Raw genomic sequence first — 13,195 nt, 5'->3', positions numbered from 1 at the left:
AGGATTACTAAGCACCTACTATGTGCCAGGTGCTTTGTAGAGAATACCTTCTTCAGTCCTCTCAAGAGTACTAATTACTATACTCATATTAAAGGTGCATAGATCTGGGGCAGCTCAGTGACAGAGCATGTGTTTAGCACCTTGAGGTCCTGGGTTCCATCCCCAGCATCAAAAGAAGTACAAGATGCAAAAACCAAGGCTCAGAGGTTTATGCAAATTTCCCAGGGTTGCACAACCAGGAAAGGGCACAGGTGGGGCTTGAACCCAGGGCTTGGTGGTGGTCTGACCTACAGCTTCATCTCCAGCCCCCCTTAGTACTGCATCATCTCAAAATCCAAGATGCCTGGCAATCTGTGAAAAGGAACCCTTCAGTCTCTCCAATTTGGGAAGCAAAAGAAACACTGAATTGTAACTTAGGAGACTTGACGTGGGGCTGCCTCCATCTCTGCCAACCACTACCTGTGGGCCTCTTCCATAAGAGTGGACCAAAGGTCAGAGTGGTCAGGAAGATTTACTCTCTTCAGCTTCCTGTCTACAAGGCCCTCCAACATCTGCTTGCTTCCTCCACTAATGGGGAGCTCACTCCATTTGGAACCAGCTCATGAGCATTCAGGACAAGTGTCAGGAAGCAAGTGAGAAAAGCTGAGTCCAGAATGCAGAGTAACTGGTCTGGGAGCAGATCCTTGGCTACTCACTATCTGTGTGACTTTGGGCACATTCCCAGCTCATGTGGAGTGTGTCAAGTGATGTTACTGCAAGCAGCAGCCTGGCCTACGAGAAAATGTGAGACTGGACTTAGACCAGGGAGACAGTTCCTGACACAGGATGGGCCCTACAACTTACACATGACAAACATGTGCTTGAAAAGACACGGACTCCCAGGCTCACCGCCGGCCCATGCGAGGTGCTCTTGTGGTGAATGCTAATTGCAGGGAAACTGCTCAGTGCTACTCCCTCTTGCCTGAGCTTCTGGGCACAGGCCAGCAGGCACAGCTGGCCTCCTCTGGGCACTGCCCTGCCCCTCCACTGCAAGCCTCTGAGCGCCTGTCCCACCCCACCCTGCCTCCATTCAGAAGCCAGGCTGCACTCCTTCCCTCCCTTGCTCCCTCCTTTTGCAAGTATTTAAACAGCATAAAAGGAGAATTAAACTCAGGAGGGAGTTAGGTCAGACAGAGAAACCAGGCCAGTCATGAAGCTGTCCACATGCTGCCCACCTTCAGTCCACTCAGGTTTGCAATCAGCTCACGTCCTCCCTGCCTCTCTGTGCTGGGCCCTGTTTATTCCTCTAAGCTCCTGATGGGACTGTTGGGCCCAGGGTGCAGGGCTGCTGTAAGGCTGATGGAAAACACAGGCTAAGGGCCTCCAGCAGGGCCCAGGACACAGCTGGCCCACATCAAGGGAGGCACTCAAGAGGTGCCAGTAGGAACAAGACCTTAGAAGCTGCCAGGCAGGCCCAGGTGGAGCTCCAGTTCTGTCACTTGTGGGGTGACCTCCCACCTCAACTTCCTGGTGGTGACAGGGATGCTGTGGGAGGGTCTGTGTGACAGGCATGCCCAGCTCAGAACATGGCCAGGCCCATCATAAGTGCTTGGAGTGGGAGCCCCAGACAGCAGTGTCCCCTGCCCCCTCATTCAGCAGTCCATACGTGACTCCTTCTTGGAGAGGCTCCCTGACCACCCTGTCTACAACAGGGCCTTCTGCAAGCCATCTCCACCCGCCCATCCTGCTTCAGCCTTTCCCTGAGGACTTATGGCTTGATGCTCTTCAAAGATCTCTGGGCTTATCTGTTTAACGTTCTTCTCTCCCAGGAAGACCTTGAGTCACAGGCATACAGTAGGCACTCAATGTATGTTGACGACCACTCTGACTATATTCCTAACACTAACACCAACCATGCATGCTCCTGGACCTCTGCTCCATCAAGTGTCCCAAGATCCCTTCATTCCCAATCATACTGAGAAGTTCAAGACCAGGGTCACCAGAGTTTTTCTACAAAGGATCAGACAGCAAATTTTCCAGGATTGTGGTAGGACTTCCAGATAAAATATGGGATGCTCAGATAAATCGAAACTTTGGAGATATGTGGGATCCTTTTTTAACAAAAGTATCTGTCACAGCCCGCATGCAGCATCATGTGGATCATCACTGCTGCCCCACCGCTCATGTCTAACTGGGTATCCTGAAGTTTTATTTGATGACTCGGGCAAATTACTTTTATTAGCTGAATCTGGCAAACCTATTTTCAGCCACCTAGCATCTAAATCGCATGGTCTCCTTTGTGTTTTGTTTACAATTCTTTAAAAAACACTCCCGGCTTAAAGGTGGACACAGAAGACTGGATTTGACCCACAGGGACCAATGCGCCCAGCAAGGACCTAGGTGAAAGTCACCAGAGCTGGGAGAGGCTCCTCAGGGCCAAATGTCTCCACTGGACCCAGATTCCACATGCCCCCCCCCACCACCCACCTGGGCTCAGGTGACTGGCACCTGGCAGGGGAGAGGAATAACTATGAGGGTGGAGTGAGTGAGCTTCAGTCCTCCAGGGACCCTGACTTTTACCTCACCAAGAGAATCACAGAGGACAGGAGGCTAAGTCAGGGTGCCTGGAGGGCTTTGCAGGTGGCTTTAAAAATGCCTGAGTGCGAAAAAAGTGGGGCCAAGAAGGAAAGACTTGAGAGCCCCTCAGCAACCACTGGAGCAAGGGGGGTGAGCAGAGTATGGGTGTTGCCACCCTGCCTGCCTCAAGGGCACTTGGGGTTATGGGCTGGGGACAGAGGCCTTCGCAGGCCCACATTACCAGCTACCTGGAACACTGACCTTTGAACTCAGGTTCCTAAAGGTGGCAGAGGCCAGGTGCTCATCTCCATGACTTTGCTCTTGCAGGGCCTCCCATCAGGTCCCATCCTGTGTACGCCAGCTGCCACCTGCAGGTCACAAGCTCCAGTCAAGGCATCATCTCCTTCTAGAAATTTCATAGACTCTTTCTGCACCCTACTCCATGTTCTGCTAACACCACTTCCTGGAACTTGTCTCAAGAACCCCAACTGTCATTCAATCACTCAGTGTTTCTCTGGTGTATTCCTGCATGCCCAGTGAGATAGGAAGACATGAACTAAACCATGCAGATGGATAAACAGCAACAACCTGAGGCCAGATCTCTACAGCTTGAAACGTGGTTCTCTGGGAACAAATAACCAAAAAACCAGACCTGACAGCACACTGGGGAGGTTGGGTAGGGCTTCCAGGAGGTAGTGATGAGTCAAGATCTAAAGTATAAGAAAAAAATTTGTTGCCTGGGCCTCCGTTTCTCCAACTCTAAAGCAGAGATAGCCTGAGCTGATTTGGAGTTCAAGTTAAGAACAGATGTAAGGTCAGGTGTGGTGTGCACACCTGTGATCCCAGCAGCTGGGGAGGCTAAGGCAGGAGGATCTTGAATTCAAAGACAGTCTCAGCAAATTAGAAAGGCCATAAGCAACTCATCAAGAACCTGCCTGAAAATAAAAACTAAAAAGGATGGAAGATGTGGCTCAGTATCTAGGTGACTCTGGGTTTAATCCTGTTATCAAAAAACCCACACACACAAAAAACAAGCAAACAAATATAAACATATGTAAGGACATGGTGCAGGGAAAAGAGCTATATGGCAAGAGCTGGCAGCCTTGAGTTTTTTAACTTGTTGTGGGTGAAGCAGGGAGGAGGCGAGCGCTAGGAGGGCCTGGAAGAGGGTCAGAGGTGGTGGTGGGTAGGGAGTGTTTGGGGGAGTTCAAGTCACTGACACAAGCAGATCTGAAGGATGGAGGGGAGAGGGATGGTGCCACCTTGCCAGACCTGGCAGTTCCCATGGTGTGGCCCAATCTTCCTTTCCTGCCAAATCTCATCCCTCTCCCTCCCTGCACCCTGCTCACAGGTGTCATTCCTTCTGCCTGGCCCACAGGATCCCCGACGCCTGGCCTTCCTCATGCAGTCCCCTTCAATTACTCGCCTCCCACTCCTACCTGCCCCCAGCTCTGGGTGAATTCCCCAGCCACACCCATCCCCCCAATCTTCTCTGAGCACCCCAACCCAAGTGGATGGTGTCCCCCCTCTTCCCAGCTCCCAGCATCAGGCCTCTACCACATGGTTATGTGCACTGGACTCTGGAAACAGATGCCCAGAATTCCAAACCCAGCTCTTGCAGGCATGACCTTGGGTAACTCATCATTCATGTCCTTTCCCTGGGCCTTACCTATGCCACCAGTGAAACAGGTGCTATTCATTTTTGAATCTCAGGGATAAGATGATCAGTTGACCCTCTGTATCCAAGAGTTCTATATCTGCAGATTCAATCAACCACAACTGAATGTATATATATATATATATATATATATATATATATATATATATTTAATTCCCATCCTTATTCCCTAAACAACAGAACATAACAATTGTTCACACAGCCCTTGCATTGTGTTAGGTATTATAAGGTACTGTAAGTTATCTAGGGATAGTTTGGGACAGGCCTAGTGTATGTGTAAATGCTCTGCTCTTTTATGGAAGTGACTTGAGTATCCAATGATTTTGGCATTGCAGGGAGCCCTAGAACTTACCTCTCATGATAGGAGAGGTCAGAGTCCCTTTCCAGCATTGAATACAATAGCTGGTGCATAGTAAGTGTCCGTACATTTGCTTTACTAGCACCACCCAGAATGTACCTGTAAAGTATTCACTGTGTTTCTGGCCTCAGACTCAGGGACATGATTTCCTCAACTCTCATGATAGCTCAATGAGATGGGTACAACCCCCTTTTATGGACATGGAAACTGAGTCACAGTCAGATTAAATGACTTGCACAGAATATTCAGGTTCCAGTGGCAGGGTGGGAATTCAAACCTAGGCTCACCTGCCCCACACCAAGCCTGGAACACAGTAGGGTCACTTATTCACTCATTCAACAGACCCCTATGGGTGCTTCCTAGAAGTGGGTGCTTCCCACTTCCATGCAAGCCCAAGGATGGAATCTAGGTGTAACTGTTACCATTCCCAAGTTCCCAACGAGGCTGCTGACCTGGGGAGGCGAAGCCCACCAGGTCTGTGAGGAGACTGCCCTTTGTACCAGTTAGCCTCAGGTGGCTTACATTGCTTTGCCTAGGTGGCCAATGCACATGCTTCCTCAGCTCACTGCAGCTGAACACCATGGTCATGGCCAATCCCCTGGTCCCAGAGCCAGGGGCAGCAGCACCTGCCAGCTCCACTTCTTCTCTGGGCCCCAATTTCACAGTCAAGCTCTCCCATCACATCTGGAACTTCCCACCTCTCTCCAAGTCCAAGGACTTGCTCTCTCAAGCAAGTCCTCCCAGGGGAACTGTCCTAACAAGAACAAATCTCCACCTTTCAATTATTACTAAGTGAAGAGGCTGATCTGCAAAGGCTGCAGACCATATGACCCGAGGTGGCGTTCAGGAAGGGAGAAGGCTAAAGAGGCAGAGAAATGATCAGTGGTCACTAGGAACTGGCAGGGGACAGGATCAACAGGTGGAGCATTGGGAGCGTGTGAGGGAGTGGAAATGCCCTGGGAGAGGACAAAGGTGGGCACAGGTCATTCTACAAGTGAAGATTAAGGTAAGCCACAGACTCCAATGATGTGACAATGATGTGAGTTTCTGAATTGTAACAAAGGTTCCTCTCTGGTGGGCACTGATGGTGGAGGAGACTGTGCATGTGCAGGAATCCAGGCATTGGAGAATCTCTGCCCCTTCTCCTCATTTTTGCTGTGAACCATAAACTGCTCTAAAAAATTGTCTATTTAAAAAGAAAAATAGGAAGACATGTGCGTGCTAGCTCTGCACTGGCAGAGGTGTGGGCAGGCAGCCAGCACTCTGGGCAAACAGACCCAGCACCTCCTTCCAACCTCTCCACATGCTCAGCACAGCCTGGCCTGCAAGGGACTTGAGGTCTTTGCAGAGAAGGGGTCCGATGGTGACAGCTCAGAAGCCCTCCCTGCCACCTCCCAAGGAAGACTTCAAGGAAGACTCAGGGTCAGGAGAGCCCACCTCTCCCTCTGTCCTCAACCTGTCTCCACCTCATTACCTGTGCTTTGCCCAGGCAGTCAGCTGCTTCCTGCCTAAGCACTATTACTCTGCCATTCCTGGTTCTTTGCACCGGAAGCTCCTTTCCATCAATAAGCCATCAGCTCCCATGACACCTCCTCTGAGAAGCCCAACCTGATGGACCCCAAGGCCTACCCTGGCCCCCTCTCTCCCCTTTGCTGTTTCCTCAACCATTTCTGAATTCATCCTATTTCTTTATCTGTTTGCTTGTCCTCTCTGGGTCCCTCCATCTAGACCATGGGCTCCAGAAGGGCTGGGTCTTCCCTGTGCTCACTGTGGTCACCCCATCTCCTCCAGCACTGCAGGAGCTCCACCAGGGCTGGGGAATGAATCACATTGGTTGCAGGGTGGACCTGACCTACCCTCCCCTGTTCCTGCCATACAGCACAGGTAATGAAAGCCGAGCCAGGGCTTGGGGGCACCCTGCAGCCCCAGGAGGGGCAAAACGGAGGGGAGATGGGGGAACAGGGACAGGTCATAGAAGGGGATTTGTGGCTTTTGGGAGAAGGCTCTATAGTACAACCTTATCCTGCCAGTCAAGGGGATTTATTCTAAGAGAAGTGCTTTTGAAGAATGGTTGCCATTGTTATATCTAGCTTGACAAGTTGTTGATTTCTCTGTAGGTTGTAACTTTAAAAATAAGTTATTTAATGGTATGCCACACTAGTATTCCTCAGAGGAGATTGTCCTTAAAGCTAAGAAAGGGAGTAGGCACATGTTGGGTAAGGCTGTTAAATAGAAGCAGTGCAGTCTGTTATGCTCATAGTATAAGTGTTAAGACTGCTCTTTTTATTTTTATGATTATGCATATTTAGAACACTGTATTTTATTTGTCCCATTACAAGAAAATTTAGCATTTCTAAAAGAAAGCAACCTCCCCATTTCATGTTGTCTGTTAGCTATCAGAGCTGTATACTTTAGCCATTTGTATATCTCTTCATTCTGTAGTGGATTATTTTTTATTGAGTGATAAAGCACACTGATTACAAGGTTATTTGGTACTTGCCTTAATACCTTGAGTATAATAAAAACTGCTTTTGAAAAAGAATTCTACGTCAAACTGTCTTCGGTTGGGGACTGCCTGCACCTGTAAATAATGCATTCATGTTTTATTTTTATTTGATATTGCATTAAGTTAATATATTTGTGGTATTGCTATCACTTACCAACAATCCTCAGCTTACCTACTGTGGAGATAACAATGTTTTCTTGCTAGGACCCTGAAGAACCCAGCACTCCATCAAGATGGGAGTCAACAAGAACTAACAACTTCCTCTGGATCCAGATTGGGGTGGATAAGAACCAGATTTATAAAAATAACACTGTCATCAAGCTCATACACTGTTCTGTGTTCTGCACTCAAATCTTTGTGTGTGTGACATTATACAGTGTGTGACATCATTATAACCATTCAGGGCTGGATGTTCTGTTATTATGCCAATACAAGGAAACTGGTACTCAGTAAAATAGTAAAGTGATTTACCTGAAGTCAATCAAGTAGGAGGCTGAAAAGACAGGATGTCAACCAGTTTCTCCTGACTTCCCAACCCTTTCCTCTTGCACTTCCGAGCCTCCTATTGCCAAAAAAAATATTGCTTTGCAAATATAACCTCATACATCTACACTCCATCTTTGTGGAGAAGGTTAATTTACAGTGCCCACTTGGTGGGTGAGAAAACTGAATCTCAGTTAACTGAACCTAATTCTCTAGAATTTCTTAGCTATAAATTTGTAAAGCTAAAATACAAATCTAGTTCCACCAGAATCCAAAATCCATCCTCCTTCCACACTGCTCATGGCTGGTCGTATCTATACTCTTACCAAGGCTCCATCCTGAGAAGGTCCCAGAAGGAACTCTGCTGGCTCTGACCACAGCCCCCTGGATAGAGATCAGCCTCCTCCAGCCTTGCCATCATCTCTCCTCTGATTGTCTGGCTCCTTTCCAGGCTCTTCGAGCTCTCCACTCCTGTGTCAGTTCTTCAGTGACATCACCTGTCATTCATGTTTTTACAGGTGTCTGAGGAAGAGAAAATTCATATTGATTTTTGAATGACTTGAGATGTAAATGACTGGTCATGATTAACTTGGCCACCCTAAAAGGGGATGGTATTGACTTGACCAGGGGTATAAATCTCATGATGGCCCAAAAAACTCAATTACAGAGCAGCCAAATGTCTATGTCGATCCCTAAAGTGGCCACAAGCTACCTGCGAATCTGCGTACTGCTCATCTAGAGCAGTCTATAGCCTCTGTCTGCTTAATCAAAGTTCAGTGACTTCCTTTGAATTGGATTAGGTGTGAAAATAGCTCCTATGCCATTTGGTTATAAAAAATGATTATGAGGAGGGCCGGGCGGGCGGGACTGAGGCCGGGAGGCCTGGGCGGCGGGCACGCAGCTCGGCGGGAGGCGGGCGCCCGGAGACGCGGCTGGGGCCCGCGCGGCCGGGGCGCCGTCCCAGGGCAAGGCTGCCCGGCCCCGGCCCCGGGCCGCCCGCGCTCCCCATGAAAAACCAGCTCCGCGGCCCCCCAGCGCGGGTGCACATGTCGACTTCGGGGGCGGCGGCGACTGGGGGCACCCGGGCGGGGTCGGAACCGGGTGCGGGGTCTGGGTCCGGCGCAGGCACCGCGACGGGCACGGCGACAGGAGCGGGGGCCATGCCCTGCAAGAGCGCCGAGTGGCTGCAGGAAGAGCTGGAGGCGCGCGGCGGCGCGTCTCTTCTGTTGCTGGATTGCCGGCCCCACGAGCTCTTCGAGTCGTCGCACATTGAGACGGCCATCAACCTGGCCATCCCGGGCCTCATGCTGCGCCGCCTGCGCAAGGGCAACCTGCCCATCCGCTCCATCATCCCCAACCACGCCGACAAGGAGCGTTTTGCTACGCGTTGCAAGGCGGCCACCGTGCTGCTCTACGACGAGGCCACGGCCGAGTGGCAACCCGAGCCTGGTGCTCCTGCCTCGGTGCTCGGACTGCTCCTGCAGAAGCTACGCGACGACGGCTGCCAGGCCTACTACCTCCAAGGTGGTTTCAACAAGTTCCAGACAGAGTACTCGGAGCATTGTGAGACCAATGTGGACAGCTCGTCTTCGCCCAGCGGTTCGCCGCCCACCTCGGTGCTGGGCCTGGGGGGCCTGCGCATCAGCTCTGACTGCTCCGATGGCGAGTCAGACCGAGAGCTGCCCAGCAGTGCCACTGAATCGGATGGCAGCCCTGTGCCATCCAGCCAGCCAGCCTTCCCCGTTCAAATCCTGCCCTACCTCTACCTCGGCTGTGCCAAGGACTCCACCAACTTGGATGTGCTCAGCAAATACGGCATCAAATATATCCTCAATGTCACTCCCAACCTACCCAACGCCTTCGAGCATGGTGGTGAGTTCACCTACAAGCAAATCCCCATCTCTGACCACTGGAGCCAGAACCTCTCCCAGTTCTTCCCTGAGGCCATCAGCTTCATTGATGAGGCCCGCTCCAAGAAGTGTGGTGTCCTGGTGCACTGCCTGGCAGGCATCAGCCGCTCAGTGATGGTCACCGTGGCCTACCTAATGCAGAAGATGAACCTGTCACTAAATGATGCCTATGACTTCGTCAAGAGGAAAAAGTCCAACATCTCACCCAACTTCAATTTCATGGGGCAGTTGCTGGACTTTGAGCGGACGCTGGGGCTAAGCAGCCCATGCGACAACCACACGCCCAGTGAGCAGCTGTACTTCTCCACGCCCACCAACCACAACCTGTTTCCACTCAACACCCTTGAGTCCACGTGAGGCCAGGTGCATGAATGGGCATGGTGCCAGGGCCCCCCAGCCCTCCACAGGACCCAATGGAGGGCCCAAGCTTGTTGTCCCTGGCCTGAGGAACCCACGGATGTCTCCTATACCCAGAGGCCGAGGCTGAGTGGTGGCCAGCTCTCTGCCATCCTGTGGGGGCAGGGCCTCCCTCAGCAGGACTTGCTGGAGAGGCCTCAGCTGTCAGACACATGGCTTTTGGGGGCCAGTGGACCCTCATGTTTGTCCCAGGACACTCCTTTCTGCTGATGGCCTGATCAATCTGGCTGTTTTTAAAGACACATCCATGGACCTGAGTTTACTTTTTACTTTTAGCAGGTAAATCTAAGCTCTGCGGAGCAAAGAGTATTCAAGCTCTTCTTGATTTTTCTTTTTTTAATGAAAAGTATTATTTTCAGGCTACATGCAGCAGTGGATTGTATAAACCAGTATTTCATCCCTTTCTTGATCCTGCAAGAGAGAGAAGTGGTCTCCGTTTTGTTTTTCTTCCTATTTCAAAAGCAGTTATCAGTGTGTTTTTGTTTTTGTTTTTAATGGAAAAGACAAACCCCGTGTTGATCTTGACCAAATGCGTTTTGCACATGTGTGGAGCCTCCATTTCTCCAGCAGACACTTCTTATAGGGGTGGCTTGTTGCTTTCCAGGCATTTGGACCCCCAGTTGTGCCATCTCCCACCCGTGGCTCTGCCCAACTTGGCATTGTGTTTGCCTGTGCACACTGCCACAAGTTGTGCTTGGTGGGCTGGACCCAGTCTTTGCATTGTCTGCCCTCCCATCCACCCCACGGTGGTCCTGCACACCTCCTTGCCACTATCCTGCTGGAGGTGGGGCTGCAGGGGACTGCCAAGCCGTAGCATTAGCCCTTTGGTCTCAGCCCCCAGCGAGCCCAGGCCATGAACCCTTCTATATACTTACCTAAGACTTCTGTCTAGTTCCTTCTGTAACTGGGCGTGGAGACCCAGTAGCTGGGGAAAAGAAAGCTTAGGTGGTGGAGCCCAGCCTTGCCTCCCAAGTTCTTCCCTTCATCCTGGCTGTTGCTTTGGTCCAGCTGCAACTCCCAGTCCCCTTCTCTCTGGAAATCTGCCTTGCTTACCTCCTGCCCATTCCTTCTACTACCAGGAAACATGTACCCATTTCAGCCCTAGGGCAGGGGCAGGTAGAGTAAGAATGGACAAGCGGAAGGGGTGTGAGGCTCTGCTCCCCAACCCCCGGCCCTGTACCTGCAGGACAAAGCCACGGATTCCGTTACCCTCCTCCAGTTTTGTTCCTTCTCCAACCTCAGTTCTAACCAGGTGTCAGGACTGCATGGGGGCTTGGGAGGGGTGAGCAGTTGGGCCAGGGTCCCTGATGGAACCAGCACTCAGCATGTGAGCGAGGCCACGGAAACTCTGCCCCCACCACATCTTACCTCACAGGGGTGGTTTTCAGGGATTCTTTAGGGCAGTGGATTCAAATCTTGCCACAGTCGAGAAATTGACAAAAAGCTTCCAAGCTGTACATGGTTCTCTTTCTCTCTCTCTTTTTTTATTTTTAAAAAGAAAACCCCAGAAAGATGTATCAGATTTGTGTAAATGAGGGTATACCAGAGGGTGGCCAGTTTTGCTTTATGATCTTATGAAGGAAAATTTGTGACCCTACGTATATATATATACACACATACATATACACACACACACACACACACACACACACACACACATATATATATATATATATATATATACATATATATATATGTATATATATCCCGAACCAGCAACGGGACTTTGTTTATATTGCAAATAAATATTATTTTTTCTTTAAAAAAAATGATTATGATGATGAAGATGATAATGCAATAGCTAAAATTCATAGACCGCTTTTTATACATCACTTCATTTTGATATTCACAAAGTCTCTTTACTGTCTGTTCTAGTCAGCTGAAGCTGCTACAACAAAATACCTAAACTGGGGAATGTTAAAAAACATTTTTTTTTCTCTCCATTTGGGACAGTGGGAGTTCAAGTTCAAGGTTCTGGCAGATTGAGCTTCTTGCTCACAGCTGGCTGCCTTCTCACTGTATCCTCACTTGGCAGAGAACACATGAGCCCTGGTCTCTTCCTCACCTTCTAAGATTACTCAACTCATCTTGGCAGCCATGCCCCTATATCCTTATCTAAATCTAATTTAACTCCCACAGGCCCCACTTGTCATGGCATTGCACTGGCATTAGAGATTGAAGATATAAAGTAGAGGGAGACACAAACATTCACTAGGGAAGCCATTTTGGGTCCTGGGAATGTTTTGTAGCTTCTGTGTGCTTCTGTTTCCTCATGCAGGCGATATTAACACCTAAGCTAGGTACATGTGTATGTGTGTGTGCGTATCATTACATTCAATTTAAAAACAAATTACTAGATGATATGTTCAAGAAACTCTAGATGTTTTAGAACATGAATATATGACTCTAAGTATCAAAATATAAACTGCACCCAATTCTAAGAAAAATTTTCAGTGTGGGAATAAATAATTCCCACTGAGAGAATAAAAATGGGGTTTTGCCCAATTGATATAAATTTTAAAGGAGATCAAATACATACTCATGAAATTTAACTTGATAATGTGGAAGCAATTATATATTTATATTATACATAATAAAGAACTATGTATTACTATATTGTGCTTCCACTTTTAGAAATCAATTTTTAACTCAATTTTTTCACAGTCGTTCTCAACATCAATGTTTTCTTTTGTCCAAAGCAAAATTTTGAATCTTCAAAGGCAATTTCCAGGACTCCAGATTCTGTTCAATCTAAGAAGAAGGAGAGAAAGGTCTTTGTGAATCAGGACATTGTTGACAACCACAGTGAAGACTTTGTGTGGCTTAGTATATGTGCAAGTTCATCCTCTAGGTATGTATCTGTGGTCACAATGTACATTCCTTTAAATGACTGCACAACACCTGTGTACAACACCATCCATACACTCAAAATGGTAAGGCCACACTTAAGGAATTCTGGTCAAATCTGAGTTCAATTTCTTTAATTTTTTTTTCCTGATTCCACCATGTCACCTCTTAAGTCAATATGTCCCCACCCTAACTGTACATAGCATGTCAAAATGACCTTCTTGAGAAACCCCCACATTAAGCATTCCTAAGGACTCCCTCTTTCTCATGGGAAGGGGAGTCTATCCAGAAGTAAAACATGAAGATGGTACACCCCAATGACAATGATGAGGGTCCCTTAGGTGCTGGGATCCTTCTTTATGGGCTGTTTTAATAATTTTTATAATCGCTGTTTTAAACAAGCAATAAAGACTGTGTTTACCTTTGTTATTAGAAATTAA

General features: G+C 48.8%; 1 protein-coding gene across 1 annotated transcript; it reads left to right on the top strand.

Annotated features, from left to right (window-relative positions):
* The first annotated feature begins 8,461 nt into the window (after positions 1 to 8,461).
* LOC306652370 (dual specificity protein phosphatase 7-like) lies at positions 8,462 to 11,551 on the top strand. Its single transcript, XM_079125305.1, has one exon. It carries the CDS (start codon positions 8,589 to 8,591, stop codon positions 9,846 to 9,848), a length of 1,260 nt encoding a protein of 419 aa, XP_078981431.1. The 5' UTR covers positions 8,462 to 8,588; the 3' UTR covers positions 9,849 to 11,551.
* Positions 11,552 to 13,195: the final 1,644 nt, after the last annotated feature.

The sequence above is a fragment of the Sciurus vulgaris genome, assembly GCF_902686455.1.
Source record: "Sciurus vulgaris genome assembly, contig: HiC_scaffold_181_arrow_ctg1, whole genome shotgun sequence".
In the NCBI taxonomy this organism is placed as follows: Eukaryota; Metazoa; Chordata; class Mammalia; order Rodentia; family Sciuridae; genus Sciurus; species Sciurus vulgaris.
The sequence above is the reverse complement of the archived record's forward strand: the minus strand, read 5'-3'. Positions and strand labels throughout refer to the sequence as shown.

Bases quoted from the DNA above. Each gene is read 5' to 3' on its own strand.
- LOC306652370 (XM_079125305.1), top strand. From the start codon at position 8,589: ATGAAAAACCAGCTCCGCGGCCCCCCAGCGCGGGTGCACATGTCGACT.